The sequence below is a fragment of the Oncorhynchus mykiss genome, chromosome 7 (assembly GCF_057628025.1).
Source record: "Oncorhynchus mykiss isolate SJ-2025 chromosome 7, ASM5762802v1, whole genome shotgun sequence".
In the NCBI taxonomy this organism is placed as follows: domain Eukaryota; kingdom Metazoa; phylum Chordata; class Actinopteri; order Salmoniformes; family Salmonidae; genus Oncorhynchus; species Oncorhynchus mykiss.
In genome coordinates this window covers 70,503,364-70,524,861 of record NC_143028.1, presented here as the reverse complement: position 1 = coordinate 70,524,861, position 21,498 = coordinate 70,503,364, and the positions used below count along the sequence as shown (strand labels likewise).

At 42.5% G+C, this 21,498-nt stretch overlaps 1 protein-coding gene across 1 annotated transcript in view; it reads left to right on the top strand.

Moving 5' to 3' along the window:
* LOC110528502 (integrin alpha-5) overlaps nucleotides 1-21,498 on the top strand; it is a 68,770-nt gene that overhangs the window by 30,757 nt on the left and 16,515 nt on the right. Inside the window, exons 4-18 of the mRNA XM_021610605.3 lie at nucleotides 381-504; nucleotides 2,238-2,299; nucleotides 2,900-2,945; nucleotides 3,572-3,697; nucleotides 4,014-4,058; nucleotides 5,031-5,074; nucleotides 5,838-5,894; nucleotides 13,899-13,951; nucleotides 14,565-14,776; nucleotides 15,027-15,218; nucleotides 15,315-15,360; nucleotides 15,578-15,691; nucleotides 16,847-16,902; nucleotides 17,920-18,080; nucleotides 18,854-18,991. Coding sequence (XP_021466280.2) covers nucleotides 381-504; nucleotides 2,238-2,299; nucleotides 2,900-2,945; nucleotides 3,572-3,697; nucleotides 4,014-4,058; nucleotides 5,031-5,074; nucleotides 5,838-5,894; nucleotides 13,899-13,951; nucleotides 14,565-14,776; nucleotides 15,027-15,218; nucleotides 15,315-15,360; nucleotides 15,578-15,691; nucleotides 16,847-16,902; nucleotides 17,920-18,080; nucleotides 18,854-18,991 — 1,476 coding nt within the window. The remainder of the gene's footprint in view (nucleotides 1-380; nucleotides 505-2,237; nucleotides 2,300-2,899; nucleotides 2,946-3,571; nucleotides 3,698-4,013; nucleotides 4,059-5,030; nucleotides 5,075-5,837; nucleotides 5,895-13,898; nucleotides 13,952-14,564; nucleotides 14,777-15,026; nucleotides 15,219-15,314; nucleotides 15,361-15,577; nucleotides 15,692-16,846; nucleotides 16,903-17,919; nucleotides 18,081-18,853; nucleotides 18,992-21,498) is intronic.

Below are 21,498 nucleotides of genomic sequence, written 5' to 3'. Positions count from 1 at the left end.
GGAATAGGTCATCATATAACTGTCCTGTTAGAATTGCTCACAGAAATATACATAATTTTATTTGGATTTTGATATCGTTCACAAGTTCTACACACAAGTTCTACCACAGGAGGTTGGTGGCAACTTAATTGGGGAGGACTGGCTTGTGGTAATGGCTGGAGTGGAATGGTATCAAATACATCAAACACATGGTTCAATTCCTTTTGCGTTCCAGCCATTATTGTGAGCCGTCCTCCCCTCAGCAGCCTCCAATGAAGTCAACCATAGCCCCAGTCATAAAAAGCTTTTTACTATGTGTCAGGGATGTGTATCAACATCTGACAGTTGACAGTTGTGAAGTTTGTGTGTTGTTTTGAACTCCTTTCTTGAATGTCTCCAAGGCTTGTGCCCCAAGATATTACTGGAGAACGGAACACGATGCCCCCTTCTCGGATGCCACAGGAACCTGCTACCTCTCCGTGGACAACCTCAAGACATTTGTGGAGTACGCCCCCTGTCGCACAGGTACAGTACTGCAACAACATCATTATCCAAAATACTGTACCTGAAGTCAATTGAATGAAGAAGTGACGAAACATGCAACCACAGATTTGTCTCGTGAGGATGAGGGCCAAATCCTCACTTTAGACCCAAGATTCTTATAAATTGACCACTGATGTCAATGGGAGATTTGTGTGCTCACAATGTTATGGTTGTTACACGGAGCGGAACAGTTGAACCCAAGAGCAGACTCAGACAAGGAGACTGGGATACGGTAACCAGGGTATTTATTGAAATACAGGGGAAGTTGGGGTGCAGGCCAGGGAAAGCTTGGACGGGTTACAGGGAGCCAGGTGCTGAGGCTGGAGCGAGGGGAGTTGGGGCTGGGTAAGCAGGTCCGGAGAGGAATCCAAGGAAACAGTAGAGTCGGGGGGTCCAGGACAGAGTAGCAGGACTGACGAGACGTGGGACTGGAGACAGGGACCAGAGTCAGAGAGGACAGAACTGTAGCGGAGAGGAAAACAGCATCAGGCAAGGGAAAACAGGCACAACATGAAAGCAGGATCTATGCAGAAACAAACAGCAAAAAACACAGACTGACTGAGCAGAGATTACAATCTGGCAGTGTGGAAGTGACAGGGCTGAATATGTGTGGAGGTCTTGATTATGGAACAGGTTGCAGCTGGTGGGGATCTGCTCTGACTCCAGCACACCTGTCTCCGCCCGCATAATCACAAACACACAGAGATAGAAAGACGGAGAGAGCACTGGGGGAGTGGCGGCAGGTTAGGGAGACACAGGAGGAACAGTAGAGGGAGTGACAGGCGCAGATGTAACAATAATATTGCCCAGGGCCAGGTTTCTCATAACGATGGAGCTTAGGCTTCCGAGTGATTTTAAAGATGCGAGGGTTTTAAAGGTGCATCTTTCCTACAACCGAGGAAGATAACACGCTTTTCTCAAAACACCATGCAGAGAGAACTTCGATAAGGCCGTCATTGGACCATGTGACGATACTGATAAGATTGAAATAAAGGGAGCGTTGCTCTCTGATCAGCTTCTTCCAATCAAATCTTACGTAAACATTATAATTGTTTCATAATACTGATGACGGATCAGCCCCTAGAGAGATAGTACCACCTACGGCTGCAAATATTGAGGCAGCTTATTCTAATGCTTAGCCAATAAAAATGCACTGAATCACAGAATTGGCACAGCACTGTGCACGTGTTAGGCTACACATCATGAAATATATTAAGACAAATTACAGACCGTAGCAAAATAGAACTCAATTGATTGAAAATTAAATATACTTCAATATGATTGAAATAGGCCTTTAGCATACTGTTCATTTTTTAATGAAGTCATCTCGGTTTTCATTTGTTTTTATCAATTGCAAAGACATTGGCGACTTTGTATTTGTAGTCAACTTCTTGTGAAGTTATCGGTGGTCACAGAGAGATGGATAAATCATGTGATTCTATGTTTAGCGGAGATCTTCTGTGAGTAAAGTGACTTGGGAGGGAAAAAAAGCATCTAACTGTTCTACGAGTGGTCTGAGGCAGGCTTTAGATTACGAGTTTTTTCAAGTGCAACGTAAATAACAGTGGGAAACAGCTCAGAGATTTAATGATTCTCCTACGAAAGGTTCTAACGATGAACGTAATCTTAACATGCTTTAGGGAAACTAGGCCCTGGATGGGCCATTTGGGTGGTGGCCTTATCAATGCTTTCTGCATCTCTTCCTTTTACCTTAGAGAGACATGGTCCTGCAGGACAGGGCTACTGTCAGGGTGGGTTCAGTGCTGACTTCACCAAGGTACGTTGAACAGGACAAGGAACAATTCCTTAACAAACGATTCAAAAGAGATTCTCTTTTAGTTTTTAATGGGGCAAACTCCTTATGTTCTGGGGGGCTGTTCCAGAAAGCAGGATCAGTAAGTTTGAGATTTTTGTATGGGGAGGCAGGTAGCCCCTCCGCACCTCTCTAAAAACCTGTGTGTGTGCTGTGTGTAGGTCTTTTGTAGGGGTTGGGTTAAAAGTGGAAGTACAATTTTGGTTGGCCTTGTCTGCAATTGACCCGTAATGTGATTTGAATCTTAGCCAGGTAACTGTCCCAGACATTCTGAATTCACCTCCAATTAACTTTCCAGAAATATAGACGTGAAATTGGCATTAAATAATTGACTAAGCAACAAACAACCCATATTCAAGTTTTGCTTTCTGAACGATTCAGGAAATCAAAACAGACTGCTTATAAGCTGGCTAACTGAATGATCCTGCTTTCAGGAACAGCCCACTGAATGAATACTGTATGTTTAGTCATATAACATAAGACTTACAATGGAGTTTGAAAAGTTTGAAAAGTTGCTTGATACCTAAGGTTCTCATCAGAGTGGTGGTTTTCTGCGTGTTTCAGGATGGGAAGGTTGTTCTCGGAGGACCAGGAAGCTTTTACTGGCAAGGTGAGTGCACTAGTAGATTTATGATAGGATCCTATTGAGACCATATGTGGATTACTATGAACTGGCTCAAGTACAGGATGTAGAGATAGCATACAGTACAGCTTAGAAAACTATACTGGGAATTCCCACTGTCACATTTTTATTAGACAGGTACAGTGGAGAGAGACTGGTACAGTTGAGAGAGACAGGTACAGTGCAGAGAGACAGGTACAGTGCAGAGAGACAGGTACAGTGGAGAGAGACAGGTACAGTGGAGAGAGACAGGTACAGAGGAGAGAGACAGGTACAGTGGAGAGAGACAGGTACAGTGGAGAGAGACAGGTACAGTGGAGAGAGACAGGTACAGTGGAGAGAGACAGGTACAGTAGAGAGAGACAGGTACAGTGGAGAGAGACAGGTACAGAGGAGAGAGATGGGAGAAAGAGCTTTGTATGTGTCAGTATAGTGAAAGGGCGGGTTTGGAACTTGCGTAGACAACGGCCTATTTTTCCCCAAGCGGTGAAGTTATCCCCTACACCATCCACAGGGCCAAACCAAGACAATCATTTTAGTGCAGCTAAAAAACATAGTTCAAAAGTCTTAACCTCTAACCTCTGGCTCTTTTCCCCATCCGTTCCGGCCTACAGGTCAACTAGTCTCTGCCACCACAGAGGAAATCGTCAAGGCCTACTTCCCATCCTACTTCCTGCTCTCTGTTACTGGGCAGATCCAGACTCGGCAGGTGCAGGGGAGCTATGACGACAGCTACCTCGGTTAGTATGGTCCACTTCTTCATAGGAGCTACAGTAGCTAGAGGCTGCATCTGACACCCTATTCCCCTCACAGTGCACTGCTTTTGATCAGAGCACTAGGTGGTGGCCTTTCTTGATTTCTCATTGCTCTCACTCTTCTCTCTCTTTTCTCTCTCTCTCTCTCTTTCTTTCTTTCTCTCGTTCTCTCTCCACCTTTCTTTCTCTCTCATTATCTTTCTTTCTATCTATCTTTCTTTCTCTCTCTCCCCCTCTCTCTCTCTTTCTCACTCTTGCTTGCTCTCCCTCTCGCTCTCTCGTTCTCTCACTCTCATTCCAGGTTACTCTGTTGCCGGCGGGGAGTTCAGTGGAGATGATATTGAAGGTGAGTGTCATATTTACAACGCCAACTTACTTAGCTCGAGCATGATTGGGCTTTGGGTTTGCTTACCCCATAGCCCTGTCTGATAGTTAACCATCTAAAGACCCCCTGTGCTCTAATATACTAATGTGCTCATTAGAGCTTTAGTCAATAGAGCGCTAGTTATTAGAGTGCTAGTCATTAGAGCGCTAGTCATTAGAGCGCTAGTCATTAGAGCGCTAGTCATTAGAGCGCTAGTCATTAGAGCGTTAGTCATTAGAGCGCTAGTCATTAGAGCACTAGTCATTAGAGCGCTAGTCATTAGAGAGCTAGTCATTAGAGCGCTAGTCATTAGAGCATTAGTCATTAGAGCGCTAGTCATTAGAGAGCTAGTCATTAGAGCGCTAGTCATTAGAGCGTTAGTCATTAGAGCGCTAGTCATTGGAGCGCTAGTCATTGGAGCGCTAGTCATTAGAGCGCTAGTCATTAGAGCGCTAGTCATTAGAGCGCTAGTCATTAGAGCGCTAGTCATTAGAGAGCTAGTCATTAGAGCGTGTGAATGTATCAGAGCATAAGATAATAATGTACTTATCACGTCTTATTGTAGTGAGTACTTGACAGATAGTATTCTTGAACAGAAGACACGTTTAAAACGAAGCGACTTGACTCTCATTAATATATTTCCATGAAGCTTGTCCAGTTCAGTAACTCACTCAAAGCCACAACAGGAATATTTTCAACACTGACTTATTTTAAAAGAAAAGAAAAACTTGCGGGCTGGGCTTGCCTGTATCACTTAAGTTATTAAGCTTGTACAGTATCATAGATTTCCCATGCACCTGCAACAAACAAGCCTCAGCTTTCTCTATTTTAAACACTGGGTTATTACCAGCAAAGTTTTGACCCTTGTGTGTTTGGAAGTGCTTGGACTCAACTGCTCTCTCCAATCTTTTAAACTTATTTTCTTTCTTTCTTTCTCATTTTCTGTCTTTTCAGACTTCATCACCGGAGTTCCCAAAGGACTCATGCTGCATGGTTTAGTAAGGAGTCCTCACATATTTATACATCATCATTCATTCTAGATGAAAGTTAACGAGGGTTAACATAATAAGGATGACATTGGGGTGACATAGAACAGGAGTCGGCAATAGGCGGCTCACGGACCAAAACCGGCCTGCGAGTGATTTCTTTTGGGCCGACCAAAGATTGCATTCAAATATATTTTAGTTTTTGATCAAATAAGACTATCAAATCACCAGGAACTCAGTTAAAACATGTAATTCAGGAAATCTGTTCCCAAGTATTCCTACAAATAAAAAGAGAGACACACAGTATGTGATCATGTCTCAATGTAATCAAGGTATGATTGTATTGTATTTGAAAATAACAATCTCTTTTTGGGTTTACTGGTGGTCAATGTGCAGTGTACAAATTATTATGATTATATTCCTGCCCCCTAACCATCCGCTCGGACAAAAATCGTCCCGTGGCTGAATCTAGTTGCCTACCCCTGACATAGATGGAACGTATGTTACTGTAGAGAGAAAAAAGGGAGTGAGAGGATGCCAAAATATAAACAGGGGGAATATCCACAGAAAGATACAGTAAAATATTTTAATTTGGTTACATTCACATCCACTGCAGGAAGTGAATTAATAGGGAGATATAAAGAGATAAATATATTGAATGTAGATAAACAAGCATGAAATGCATACATGTCATAAATGGACAGTCATTTTGTTGATGGATCTACTACAATCATGGTTGATAACTGAAGGTCTTTTACTAACTCTCTCAATGCAGGTGTCATTACTCAATGGGACAGATCTGAAATCCATGCTGAACCTAACTGGAGAACAGGTTGGTGCACATCTGCTCAACAGCAAGGGGGCTAGACTATACTGTACTTTTGGCTCCTCTGTTTTGATATGTGGGTATATATAGGGGGGGCTGAAGGAATTTGCCCCCAGGAGATGGAGCCTGATCCCTGGGTTAGAGGTGAGCCCACGTACACCTATGTGTTCCATATGTTCTGATTGAATCAGAAACAGAGGCAGAAACAGCAGACACACACACAAACACACACACACACACACACACACACACACACACACACACACACACAAAGTATAACGGCTACATACTGACTCAGGATTCTGTGTTGCTAACTGAGGGGGTGGGGAGCTTGTTTATACCAACACGCCATTGTTGTGCCAAAGGGTCTGTATTCCTCATTCGCTAAGTTGGTTTTTGGATTGAGTGACATGGTTGTTTTTATACTCTCGTAGTCTTCTAAATTCTCCATGGTTGATAAACGAGACCCATACTATTGTACACATGTATGTGTGCTTAGTGTTTGTGCTTAGTGTTTTTTTTGTTCTTGATTTTGTGTGTGTGTGTGTGTGTGTGTGTGTGTGTGTGTGTGTGTGTGTGTGTGTGTGTGTGTGTGTGTGTGTGTGTGTGTGTGTGTGTGTGTGTGTGTGTGTGTGTGTGTGTGTGTGTGTCTACGGGTCCGCCAGTGTTGTGGAAGCTACTCTGAATATGCATTTGACCCAGCTACACTAAAGTTGGGTCAAAGTTTAAGCTACACTAAAGCTACCCTTAAGAAAAATATAATTCATTTGAAAAAGTAGTTCACTACATCCAAACTACTTGGTGAAGAATTATCATATCTAAATCTGAAATGTCATAGACTACAAATTACAAGAACAGATCTGGAGTCAGATGTTAACAGAATGTGTAATTTAGCCTATTAAACACAAAAACGAAGTATCAAGTGAGAATTAGGCAGGTCTGATGCTGAAACAGAAAGTAAATGAAAGGAAATTACTACATGTAGTTCACTGCTCCCCAACACTGGTTTCTGCACGTGCGCATGTTGGCGCATAGGCTGTTACTTTCAATGGAAAGCTTTGGGTTCAGGGTTCTGGGCATAAGAAATACCACATGCTGTGTAAACTGCTAACTGACTGCTAACTGCTTACTTCATAGGAAGAATGATCTGAAATAAACTCCTGGCTGGATTTGACTTGACTTGTCTCTTTAGGTTGACTGCTCTCAACATGAGTGCTTGGACTGCACCGTCAGACTCGGCTGCGGAAACAAAGAAATACAAATAAATAGTTGTATCTGCTTACCTAAGAGCCCCAGGACATTTGAGTCTGTAGTTCAATGTCTTGAAGGTTGTGTTAGATTTGGATCTGAAGCTCAATGTCTTGACGGTTGTGATAGATTTGGGTCTGAAGCTCAATGCCTTGACGGTTGTGTTAGATTTGAGTCTGTAGCTCAATGTCTTGAAGGTTGTGTTAGATTTGAGTCTGTAGCTCAATGTCTTGAAGGTTGTGTTAGATTTGGGTCTGAAGCTCAATGCCTTGATGGTTGTGTTAGATTTGGGTCTGAAGCTCAATGCCTTGACGGTTGTGTTAGATTTGAGAATTTAGCTTAATGTCTTGATGGTTGTGTTAGATTTGAGTCTGAAGCTCAATGTGTTGACGGTTGTGTTAGATTTGAGAATTTAGCTTAATGTCTTGATGGTTGTTTTTAGATTTGAGTCTGAAGCTCAATGTGTTGACGGTTGTGTTAGATTTGGGTCTGTAGCTCAATGTCTTGATGGTTGTGTTAGATTTGAGTCTGAAGCTCAATTTCTTGACAGTTGTGTTAGATTTGAGAATTTAGCTTAATGTCTTGATGGTTGTGTTAGATTTGAGTCCGTAGCTCAATGTCTTGACGGTTGTGTTAGATTTGGTTCTGCTCTCCACATGAGTGCTTGGACTGCACCGTCAGACTCAGCTGCAGAAACAAAGAAATAAAAAGAAAGAGGGCAAGAAAAAAATGGTTGTATCAGCTTACCCAAGAGCCCCAGGAGATGTGGGTCTGTAGCTCAATGTCTTGATGGTTGTGTTAGATTTGGGTCTGTGGCTCAATGTCTTGATGGTTGTATTAGATTTGGGTCTGTAGCTCAATGTCTTGACGGTTGTGTTAGATTTGGGTCTGTGGCTCAATGTCTTGACGGTTGTGTTAGATTTGAGTCCGTAGCTCAATGTCTTGACGGTTGTGTTAGATTTGGTTCTGCTCTCCACATGAGTGCTTGGACTGCACCGTCAGACTCAGCTGCAGAAACAAAGAAATAAAAAGAAAGAGGGCAAGAAAAAAATGGTTGTATCAGCTTACCCAAGAGCCCCAGGAGATGTGGGTCTGTAGCTCAATGTCTTGATGGTTGTGTTAGATTTGGGTCTGAAGCTCAATGTCTTGATGGTTGTGTTAGATTTGGGTCTGTAGCTCAATGTCTTGATGGTTGTATTAGATTTGGGTCTGTAGCTCAATGTCTTGATGGTTGTGTTAGATTTGGGTCTGTAGCTCAATGTCTTGATGGTTGTGTTAGATTTGGGTCTGTAGCTCAATGTCTTGATGGTTGTGTTAGATTTGAGTCTGTAGCTCAATGTCTTGATGGTTGTATTAGATTTGGGTCTGTAGCTCAATGTCTTGATGGTTGTGTTAGATTTGGGTCTGTAGCTCAATGTATTGATGGTTGTATTAGATTTGGGTCTGTAGCTCAATGTCTTGATGGTTGTGTTATATTTGGGTCTGTGGCTCAATGTCTTGAAGGTTGTTTTAGATTTAGGTCTGTAGCTCAATGTCTTGATGGTTGTGTTAGATTTGGGTCTGTAGCTCAATGTCTTGATGGTTGTGTTAGATTTGGGTCTGTAGCTCAATGTCTTGATGGTTGTGTTAGATTTGGGTCTGTAGCTCAATGTCTTGACGGTTGTGTTAGATTTGGGTCTGTAGCTCAATGTATTGACGGTTGTGTTAGATTTGGGTCTGTGGCTCAATGTCTTGACGGTTGTGTTAGATTTGGGTCTGTGGCTCAATGTCTTGAAGGTTGTGTTAGATTTGGGTCTGTAGCTCAATGTCTTGACGGTTGTGTTAGATTTGGGTCTGTGGCTCAATGTCTTGACGGTTGTGTTAGATTTGAGTCCGTAGCTCAATGTCTTGACGGTTGTGTTAGATTTGGTTCTGCTCTCCACATGAGTGCTTGGACTGCACCGTCAGACTCAGCTGCAGAAACAAAGAAATAAAAAGAAAGAGGGCAAGAAAAAAATGGTTGTATCAGCTTACCCAAGAGCCCCAGGAGATGTGGGTCTGTAGCTCAATGTCTTGATGGTTGTGTTAGATTTGGGTCTGAAGCTCAATGTCTTGATGGTTGTGTTAGATTTGGGTCTGTAGCTCAATGTCTTGATGGTTGTATTAGATTTGGGTCTGTAGCTCAATGTCTTGATGGTTGTGTTAGATTTGGGTCTGTAGCTCAATGTCTTGATGGTTGTGTTAGATTTGGGTCTGTAGCTCAATGTCTTGATGGTTGTGTTAGATTTGAGTCTGTAGCTCAATGTCTTGATGGTTGTGTTAGATTTGGGTCTGTAGCTCAATGTCTTGATGGTTGTGTTAGATTTGGGTCTGTAGCTCAATGTATTGATTGTTGTATTAGATTTGGGTCTGTAGCTCAATGTCTTGATGGTTGTGTTAGATTTGGGTCTGTGGCTCAATGTCTTGAAGGTTGTTTTAGATTTAGGTCTGTAGCTCAATGTCTTGATGGTTGTGTTAGATTTGGGTCTGTAGCTCAATGTCTTGATGGTTGTGTTAGATTTGGGTCTGTAGCTCAATTTCTTGAAGGTTGTGTTAGATTTGGGTCTGTAGCTCAATGTCTTGATGGTTGTGTTAGATTTGGGTCTGTAGCTCAATGTCTTGACGGTTGTGTTAGATTTGGGTCTGTAGCTCAATGTATTGACGGTTGTGTTAGATTTGGGTCTGTAGCTCAATGTCTTGATGGTTGTGTTAGATTTGGGTGTGTAGCTCAATGTCTTGATGGTTGTATTAGATTTGGGTGTGTAGCTCAATGTCTTGATGGTTGTGTTAGATTTGATAATTTAGCTTAATGTCTTGATGGTTGTGTTAGATTTGGGTCTGTAGCTCAATGTCTTGATGGTTGTGTTAGATTTGGGTCTGTAGCTCAATGTCTTGATGGTTGTGTTAGATTTGGGTCTGTAGCTCAATGTCTTGACGGTTGTGTTAGATTTGGGTCTGTAGCTCAATGTATTGACGGTTGTGTTAGATTTGGGTCTGTGGCTCAATGTCTTGACGGTTGTGTTAGATTTGGGTCTGTGGCTCAATGTCTTGAAGGTTGTGTTAGATTTGGGTCTGTAGCTCAATGTCTTGACGGTTGTGTTAGATTTGGGTCTGTGGCTCAATGTCTTGACGGTTGTGTTAGATTTGAGTCCGTAGCTCAATGTCTTGACGGTTGTGTTAGATTTGGTTCTGCTCTCCACATGAGTGCTTGGACTGCACCGTCAGACTCAGCTGCAGAAACAAAGAAATAAAAAGAAAGAGGGCAAGAAAAAAATGGTTGTATCAGCTTACCCAAGAGCCCCAGGAGATGTGGGTCTGTAGCTCAATGTCTTGATGGTTGTGTTAGATTTGGGTCTGAAGCTCAATGTCTTGATGGTTGTGTTAGATTTGGGTCTGTAGCTCAATGTCTTGATGGTTGTATTAGATTTGGGTCTGTAGCTCAATGTCTTGATGGTTGTGTTAGATTTGGGTCTGTAGCTCAATGTCTTGATGGTTGTGTTAGATTTGGGTCTGTAGCTCAATGTCTTGATGGTTGTGTTAGATTTGAGTCTGTAGCTCAATGTCTTGATGGTTGTGTTAGATTTGGGTCTGTAGCTCAATGTCTTGATGGTTGTGTTAGATTTGGGTCTGTAGCTCAATGTATTGATTGTTGTATTAGATTTGGGTCTGTAGCTCAATGTCTTGATGGTTGTGTTAGATTTGGGTCTGTGGCTCAATGTCTTGAAGGTTGTTTTAGATTTAGGTCTGTAGCTCAATGTCTTGATGGTTGTGTTAGATTTGGGTCTGTAGCTCAATGTCTTGATGGTTGTGTTAGATTTGGGTCTGTAGCTCAATTTCTTGAAGGTTGTGTTAGATTTGGGTCTGTAGCTCAATGTCTTGATGGTTGTGTTAGATTTGGGTCTGTAGCTCAATGTCTTGACGGTTGTGTTAGATTTGGGTCTGTAGCTCAATGTATTGACGGTTGTGTTAGATTTGGGTCTGTAGCTCAATGTCTTGATGGTTGTGTTAGATTTGGGTGTGTAGCTCAATGTCTTGATGGTTGTATTAGATTTGGGTGTGTAGCTCAATGTCTTGATGGTTGTGTTAGATTTGATAATTTAGCTTAATGTCTTGATGGTTGTGTTAGATTTGGGTCTGTAGCTCAATGTCTTGATGGTTGTGTTAGATTTGGGTGTGTAGCTCAATGTCTTGACGGTTGTATTAGATTTGGGTCTGTGGCTCAATGTCTTGATGGTTGTATTAGATTTGGGTCTGTAGCTCAATGTCTTGATGGTTGTATTAGATTTGGGTCTGTGGCTCAATGTCTTGACGGTTGTGTTAGATTTGGGTGTGTAGCTCAATGTCTTGACGGTTGTGTTAGATTTTGATGAGGTTTAGTGTTTTAGTTTGCGTACCCACTCCAAACAAAAGAAAAGACTGCCTGCATGGGTACGAGACTGTTTTCTACATTACATAGTTTCCCAGCCAAGCCAATGACACGTAGGCTACAGTGGAAACACAAGAAATCAGCCATTAGCTGTTTAAAGAATAGTGGTAGCCAAGAGTCAAGACACAGTGCTTTTGGCTGTTCAGTAAATTATGGCACCTCAATCACTTTGTTATTGAGATGTACAGTATACAGTATGTCTCCATACCATACATTTACATGACTCAATACAAGTAGCCATATCATGAACTTAATTTTGCTGCCTCATGTTGGTTATAGTATACTGCCTCATGTTGGTTAGAGTATACTGCAGCAATGTTGGTTAGAGTATACTGCAGCAATGTTGGTTAGAGTATACTGCCTCATGTTGGTTAGAGTATACTGCCTCGTGTTGGTTAGAGTATACTGCAGCAATGTTGGTTAGAGTATACTGCAGGGATGTTGGTTAGAGTATACTGCAGTGATGTTGGTTAGAGTATACTGCCTCATGTTGGTTAGAGTATACTGCAGCGATGTTGGTTAGAGTATACTGCAGGGATGTTGGTTAGAGTATACTGCAGGGATGTTGGTTAGAGTATACTGCAGGGATGTTGGTTAGAGTATACTGCCTCATGTTGGTTAGAGTATACTGCAGCAATGTTGGTTAGAGTATACTGCAGGGATGTTGGTTAGAGTATACAGCAGGGATGTTGGTTAGAGTATACTGCAGGGATGTTGGTTAGAGTATACTGCAGGGATGTTGGTTAGAGTATACTGCCTCATGTTGGTTAGAGTATACTGCCTCGTGTTGGTTAGAGTATACTGCAGCAATGTTGGTTAGAGTATACTGCAGGGATGTTGGTTAGAGTATACTGCAGTGATGTTGGTTAGAGTATACTGCCTCATGTTGGTTAGAGTATACTGCAGCGATGTTGGTTAGAGTATACTGCAGGGATTTGGTTATAGTATACTGCAGGGATGTTGGTTAGAGTATACTGTAGGGATGTTGGTTAGAGTATACTGCAGGGATGTTTGTTAGAGTATACTGCAGGGATGTTGGTTAGAGTATACTGTAGGGATGTTGGTTAGAGTATACTGCAGGGATGTTGGTTAGAGTATACTGTAGGGATGTTGGTTAGAGTATACTGCAGGGATGTTGGTTAGAGTATACTGCAGGGATGTTGCTTAGAGTATACTGCAGGGACGTTGGTTAGAGTATACTGCAAGGATGTTGGTTAGAGTATACTGCAGGGATGTTGGTTAGAGTATACTGCAGGGATGTTGGTTAGAGTATACTGCAGGGATGTTGGTTAGAGTATACTGCAGTGATGTTGGTTAGAGTATACTGCCTCATGTTGGTTAGAGTATACTGCAGGGATGTTGGTTAGAGTATACTGCAGGGATGTTGGTTAGAGTATACTGCAGGGATGTTGGTTAGAGTATACTGCAGGGATGTTGGTTAGAGTATACTGCGGGGATGTTGGTTAGAGTATACTGTAGGGATGTTGGTTAGAGTATACTGCCTCATGTTGGTTAGAGTATACTGCAGGGATGTTGGTTAGAGTATACTGCATGGATGTTGGTTAGAGTATACTGTAGGGATGTTGGTTAGAGTATACCGCAGGGATGTTGGTTAGAGTATACTGTAGGGATGTTGGTTAGAGTATACTGTAGGGATGTTGGTTAGAGTATACTGTAGGGATGTTGGTTAGAGTATACTGTAGGGATGTTGGTTAGAGTATACTGTAGGGATGTTGGTTAGAGTATACTACAGAGAATTATTTGGGTAGCCCAGACTTAAGGTAGCTCTGAACGACATAGACAACGTGCAAGATGGGGTTCTTCTCTCAGTGTGGTGAAGTCATTCACCAGAGGAAAATAGCTGTAATATTAAACTCTTGACAATAGTCCGTCATTTACGGCATAATATAAAATCGTCAAAGATAACAACGCTGATTGACCCATCCTCTCTCTCTCTCTCTCTCTCTCTCTCTCTCTCTCTCTCTCTCTCGCTGAGATACCTATAGCAGCTTGAGTTCCCCGCCTCCTCCAAACTCTTAACTATCCTCTTCTACCTCTCATGTAGCTTACAGAAGCTCTGGTACTGAGCTTAGAGAATACAGAGAGGAGAGAGGATGGCTTCTGGGGTGAGGGGATATGAGAGAGGGGGAGGGAGAGAGAGACAAATAAAAATAGAGACGAATAGAGAGAGGAAAGCTTCTTGGTAGAGGGGATATTTGAGAGAAAATGGTCAAAAGAGAGAATGAAGGAGAAAGAAAGAGATGCTATGCCCCACGGTGTGATGACAGGCTAACTCTGTCTGCTCTAATGTCTTCCAGATGGGTTCCTATTTCGGCTATGCAGTGGCAGCCACCGACATCAACAACGATGGGTAAGTGAGTTAGCGGATGGAGAGAAGGAGGGAAAGATGAAGAGAAGGAAGGAAAGAGAGAGCTGAAGAGAGAGAGAGATGCAGAGAGAAAGAGAGACTAAGTGAGCAAAGAGAAGGTAGGTATGACAAGACTTGTACAGACAGACAGACTTGGACAGGCAGCTTATGCTAGCAGAGAGAGAGAGAGAGAGAGTGAGTATTTCAGAAGTTCTCATGGTCATGCATTTCCTCACTCTCTCATTTCCTCACTCTCTCATGAGTCATAAAAATTCCCTGTCATACAGTAGCTACTCCTACACTTCAGGTTCTCCATTGGCCACTCTCACATCCACTCTCCTATTAAAATGATAGTCAGGAGACTCAGGAAGACTCACCAGAGAGGGATAGGACACTCTCTTATTAGAATGATAGTCAGGAGACTCAGGAAGACTCACCAGAGAGGGATAGGACACTCTCCTATTAGAATGATAGTCAGGAGACTCAGGAAGAGTCACCATACAATGTAAATCTCCAACATCATCCTTCACACTAATAAACATTGACTCAACTTTAGAGGCCTTGGAATGGACCTAAAGTAATCTTATCCCCCCCGCCCCCCTCTCCCCGGCCTTAGTCTGGATGACCTGGTGGTGGGCGCTCCCATGTTCATGCAGAGGGGGTCTGACGGACTGCGTTGGGAGGAGGTGGGCCGTGTCTATGTGTACCTACAGCAGCGTCCCTTGTTGTTTGAGCCCAGCCTGCCCCCCTTGGGAGGTAGTCAGGCCTTCGGGAGGTTCGGAAGCTCCCTGGCCCCGCTGGGAGACCTCAACCAGGACGGCTTCAACGGTGAGCACTCTGGAAAAGCTTGGGTCATATTCATTAAGGAACACTGTAGCAAAATGTTTTGCAAAGGAAAACGAAATTGATCATTTGTTATTGGACAAGTTAAGGTAGTCCCTCCCTTTTTTGGGTCAGTTTTTCCCCCGTTTGGTGTCTACGGGGTTCTGATCTTTCATGCAAGATCATAACGAAGCTCAGGCCAGAGGGAGTGGGGATTAGCCATTATGAGGTTGCATAACTTTGTTGATTATCTTAGATATTGCAATTGGCTGTCCCTTTGGAGGAGACGACCAACAGGGATTGGTCCTCATCTATAACGGGCATGCCAGTGGGCTGAAGGACACGCCCACTCAGGCTCTAGCTGGCCAATGGGCCTCTGGCACCTTTCCTGCCAGTTTTGGCTATGCCCTCCGCGGAGAGAAAGATCTGGACCAGAATGGGTACCCAGGTAAAATTCTTTAGTCCAATTGTTCAGTTTGTTTTTAATTGTTTTGCCTTTTACAATTTCTTATTAGTGTTTAATATTGGTGTCATCTTTGTACAGATCTCATCGTAGGTGCTTTTGGGGCTGACAAGGCTGTTCTGTACAGGTATGTGCTCTCACCAGAACTTGATTGGCTCATTGTGCTCAAGCTAGCTGACCAGCCCTTTATTTGTATTTTATTTGTTCAATTAAACATGTACCTCAATCTGAAAACATTGTTTTATATGTGGTCTTTATGTAATTTGAATTACAATTTTGTATTGGAATCAAAGATTTTAATTGATGTAATCACGTCTTCCAATTGGTTGGTATTTTTCTATCAGGGCTCGGCCTATTGTCAACGCCAGTGCTTCTCTTACTGTGCAACCTACCATGATCAACTCAGAGGAGAAGAGTTGTATGGTGTCCAATGGGAACAAGACTATCTCTGTGTCTTGGTGCGTTGATACATTTCTTTTCCTTTTCAAAAGAATCTGATTGGTTAAAACACTGCTGATATTCCATCAGTTAACTGAGGCAGCTACATCTTTGTGATGTATTAGACAGGCAGACAGACAGACAGACATCAACAGAGAAACTGCATAGATTGTGGCAGACAGACAGACAGACCCAACACTGAGTCCAAGACCTATTATATAGTACATTTTCCACTCTTAAACCATGTCAATGGACAAAATGTCTGGCATTCACCACTTGAGAATGTCAAATGACACCATGTTTGACAAGCTTGTCCAGTCTTCGTTCCAGTATGAGTGTTTGAGGACAGTCTATATTCTGAGCCCAAGCAAAGGGAACACTTCACCACTTTTAGTCTCGCTGAAATGAAAGCCTAGTGGCTGTTATCTTGATATCTGCTGTTAGTACCGCACAAGTTGCTTGTTGTTTGTGTCTTGTTGATTAACGCTCAGGTTGCTGGGAGCCTTGGGAAGGCTGAGGGAGAAGTAGAGGTGGGATGGACAGTGGAAAGGGTGGAGCGGGTTGCCATTCACTTTGAATGACATGTTATTTGGAACATCGGCCTAGGACACAGCATGCATGAGATGACACACCCACACACACATTTACCATTGCGCAGGCAGATGACCATTGACCACACACATACACACACATGTACAGATTTTAGCACACATATTCTGTATATGCATACACTCTAAAATAATCAAAAGCACACACATTGTTTTTTACCTCCCCTTGTAAAGTTTGAGCAATTTGTTTTAAAGGGGGATAGGTTGATTTGGGCTTCAGTTCTGTGCAAAGATTGAATGCATTTACATTCAGTGGGTTAGCATGTAGCCTAGCAGATCTGTTTGTGCTCTTCCCCACTCCATTGTCATTGTCATGCCAAACATGATCATTCCACAAGGATTTGGCAAGAGACACAGAAACAGACTGGCAACCAGGCTATTTAGCACGAGACTTGTGAGAGATTTCTTACATAAAACATTTTTGTGACCAAATGTTTTTTATACATTTTCTCGTTGGTGGAGGTAGAGCTATTATATACTGTTATATACCGCCAAATGTTTTAGAGCTCTACATGGATCTACTTAAGACATGTAAATACTGTCTCTCTGTCTTCACTCTCTCTCCAGTGTCAACCTCAGTTTCTGCCTCTCGGCCAATGGGAAGCACCTCCCTGCTGATCTAGGTGAGCCCAGTGTTTTCTGTTTTGTCTACAAGGGATACAGCTTTTGTCTAAATTGACTTTTCGTAGCAGGTTTAGGGGAACTTACAGAGCAGGTTAGGAGAATTAGCTTAGCAGGTTAGGAGAATTAGGTTAAGGTTAGGAAAGGGTTAGGGGTAGCTAAAATGTAAAAAAAAACAAAAACACTTTTGATGTCAATTTGACAAAAGCTGTATTGCATCTAGACATGACTAGTGTTTTCTTTTGTAAGGACTCCACACAGCTGTTCCCTATTATCTTCCTTGGTGTGGTCGCAAATATGCCTGAACTCACTGTGGTCAATTTAGCAGTTAAGATGAAGATGAAAGGACAATCGAGGAAGTACAGGGGAAACATTGCGAGGTTTGTGTGTGCGTGTGTGTTTATGTGTGTGGGTGTGTGATTGTGTTTGTGTCTGCACTTAGGAATGGGTATTTGCAATTGTGTGTGTGTGTGTATTGTGTTAGTGTATGCATAGTAACAGTGTATGTAATTGCTTTAGTTAGCCAGCAGCATACCACCCTGCATCCCACTGCTGGCTTGGCTCTGATGCTACGCAGAGTTAGTCCAGGCCAGTCCCTGGATGGGAAACCAGATGCTGCTGGAAGTGGTGTTGGGAGTGCCAGTAGGAGGCACTATTTTCTCTGTATATCCCAGGGCATTGCCCTGTGTAGGGTGCTGTTTTTCAGATGGGTTGTTAAATGGGTGTTCTGACTCTCTGTGTTCACTAAAGATCCTATGCCACTTATCATAAGAGTAGGGGTGTTAACCCTAGTGTCCTGGCTAAATTCCCAATCTGGCCCTCATACCATCACAGTCACCTAATCATCCCCAGCTTCCAATTAGCTCAGTCATCCCCCCTCCTCTTCCCTGTAACTATTCCACAGGTTGTTGCTATAAATTAGAATGTGTTCTCACTCAAATTACCTGGTTAAATAAACAGTATGTTATAAGGGGTTTGTTTTTGTGACATGTTCTATTGTGTGTGTGTATGTTGTGCAGTTTTTATGGTGGAGGTGCAGTTGGACCATCTGGAGCAGAAACAGAGAGAGTCATCCGTGAGGAGAACTCTGTTCCTAGATAGCCATCAGCCCAGCCTGCTGGAGACCATCACCATGGCCAACGGAGGACCAACGTGTCACGACACCCGCATCTACCTGCGCGTTAGTCACTTCAAACTTCAAACACTCAGAGAGATGTTGCTGTTAAACTGCATGAGTTTATAATGTATTTTTAGTATGTCTAATAATCATTTCATAATGATAGACTAAATAGCAATCATTTGAAATGCTGATTGATACATAAAGAGCCTTATAAGCCTTGTTATAAAGCATTATACCTGCCAGCTTTAAGTCAAATGTTACCGAGTTATTCACAGACATGTTGAGAAAATCCCAGATTATAAAAACAACATTGATCCAATGAACTGTGGGTCTTCCCGACCAATCTCTCTGGACCAAAAGGTTGCACAAAAATGTTGGCTAGTTTCTTTGAATCCAGCCTTCAAAACACCAGTAACTTGAAACAGGCTGAAACATTTAATGCTACATTTGACAGTTAATCTGTTTTTGATTATAGTTTCAATAGGACTGAAAGTGAAAATGTTCCCTTGCGCTGTACATTTAGACAGACCTATAACATTATATTTACTACAACGTACATTTAGACAGATCTATAACATTATATTTACTACAGCGTACATTTAGACAGATCTATAACATTATATTTACTACAATGTACATTTAGACAGACCTATAACATTATATTTACTACAATGTACATTTAAATCTAGAGGTCCACAGAGTCTCAACCAGTTTACAATAAGTCAAATTGAAGTTCAACACACCATGAAGAAAGGTCAGTGTAAGGTCAGATTCACTTCCTCTTGAGTGTGTCGGTGATGCCTTTTGACCTTCTTTCCTCATGTGTGTTGTAGAGTGAAGGGGAGTTTCGGGATAAACTGTCCCCCATTTACATCACCCTCAACTTTAGCCTGGATCCTCTCGCTCAACTGGACCTCCATGGCCTAAAACCCATTCTAAACTACCAGACAACACATATTATAAAGCAGAAGGTATGTACTAACTACGTTATTCAATTAGGAACATTTGCAATTTCAGTTGTTATCCTGAATTGACTGAATCGAACTGGACTTGACCCCAACCATGCCAGACATCACACCTTGTAGAGCAGAGTACAATATCTGGTCACATTTACCAGACCGCATAACTAAGTTTAGAGCAGGTGCACTACGTATACCCATACTGAAACTCTAGAATACACAACCTAGAGGGACCTAGAGGGATTGTGGTCAATTTTCAATGTACAAATTATTATCATTATTTTCCGGCATTCGCTCCGACAAAAATCAGCACGAGGCTGAATCTAGTTGCCTAACCCCGCTATAGACGGTAGACTATGAACATAGTGCATACACAATTTAGTTATTGTACCAGACTTCATGACTTAACCACAAACACACAATGTGCACCTTATCTACTCCCCCCGGTATTTACATTTTGTACCAGGAAGTAGAAAGGGATAAGGTCAGAAGTGTCCATTTTGAAATAGATTTCATATGGAGGACCCCTCAGTAGTGCTGATCCCCATATGGCTAAAGGTTGGGGGTTAGTCCTTATATACTAGGCACTGAATTACAATATGTTATAGCCATAGAGTTAGATAGATGGCACACTTGCTACAAAGCCTTTTTTACTCTACTTTAGAATAGATGAAAACCTTCAATGGCACTGCCCATGCTGTCACGTAAGCGATAAGGACAAATAACGGGGGGTAGCCTTTCCGAATTGAGAGTAGAATCCTCAAGGGTGTGAGGGTGGGGAGTCACGGCTATGCGACAAAAAACAGAGGGAGAACTGACGGCTCTTTCTGGGTGGGGCGCTGAGGCTAGCCATCTGGTTGTGGTTTGTTTATGTATGTTGCCAGTGGTCTCCGCCATGTCGAGAGCCCGGCAAGGCAGACTTGGAGCACGTGTGTGTGTTTATATGTGTGTTTTTATATTTATGTGTGTGTGTGTGTGCTCCAAGCCTCTCACTATTGGCAGAGAAACCAATACAACCTAGAGTAGAGAGAACAGCTTTTGGGAACAACTTGAACTTTCCATGCTCATGTTATTACACTGAAACATTTAGCAATCTCTCTCTCTCTCTTCCTCTTCCACTTCTAAACTTGTCAAAACATGAATAAAGTTTCTTCCTCTTCTTAACGCCCTTTTTGTCCCATGGAGAGTGGGTGATGGGAAGGTGGAGGATGAAAGAGAGTGAGTGAGTGGGGGAGGGAGGAGAGCCTTTGGTGATTGTGTGACCATTACCAGACCCGTGCTTTCCTCTGTCTTGTGATGTTGTGTTGACTGACCGATTACCACATGGACTTGCATGAACGATAACATTGGAGGCTTTAAATTAGTAATCTCCATGGAGACGGAGTGAGTGACCGCCATGCCGACCCCGCACTGTCGTAGCATTCCTTTGGGGTTCTAATGTTTGCCACATGTTGCTGCTGGGATGGATGGGCTGGTAGTGTAACAATGGGTTCACAGTACACAGTTGCAATGTTGTAGGAGACTGAGAAAAAAAGGACTAGGAAAGAGAGAGAGACAGAGTGCTTAGGACCCCAATTCCTCTCCTCTCTTCCCTAAGCCGTGCAAGACTTTCCTTTTTCCTGCTATTCCTTCCTTTCCTCGTGTTGCAGTATGTCTACCTTTCTTGAACATCATTGCTCTCCTCATACCCACGAAAACAAAACTCTCCTTCTGTTCATTCTCCCCTTCTCTTATTTGCTTTCCCTTTTTCCGTCCTTCACGTATTCCCTCAGTTCTCCCCTTCATTCCCTCATTTAGGAGGTTATTCATACATCTTCATTGCAGTTGTAAATGTACCAGCAGTTGTTCAAAACAAATTCATAATTTGGTCTAAAAAATGAGATCTGATCTTCATCTAAGTCACAACAATAGACAAACAGTCTGCTTAAACAAATTATTGTATTTTTCTTGTCTATATTGAATACATAATTTAAACATTCACAGTGTAGGTTGGAAAAAGTATGTGAACCCCTAGGCTAATGACTTCACTAAAAGCTAATTGGAGTCAGGAGTCAGCTAACCTGGAGTCAAATCAATGAGACGAGATTGGAGATGTTGGTTAGTGCTGCCTTGCCCTATAAAAAACACTCACAAAATTTGAGTTTGCTATTCATAAGAAGCATTGCCTGATGTGAACCATGCCTCAAACAAAAGAGATCTCAGAAGACCTAAGAATTGTTGACCTGCATAAAGCTGGAAAGGGTTACAAAAGTTTTTCTAAAAGCCTTGATGTTCATCAGGCCACGGTAAGACAAAATGTCTATAAATGGAGAAAGTTCAGCACTGTTGCTACTTTCCCTAGGAGTGGTCATCCTGCACATATGACTGCAAGAGCACAGCGCAGAATGCTCAATGAGGTTAAGAAGAATCCTAGAGTGTCAGCTAAAGACTTACAGAAATCTCTGGGACATGCTAACATCTCTGTTGACCAGTCTACGATACGTAAAACACTAAACAAGAATGGTGTTCATGGGAGTACA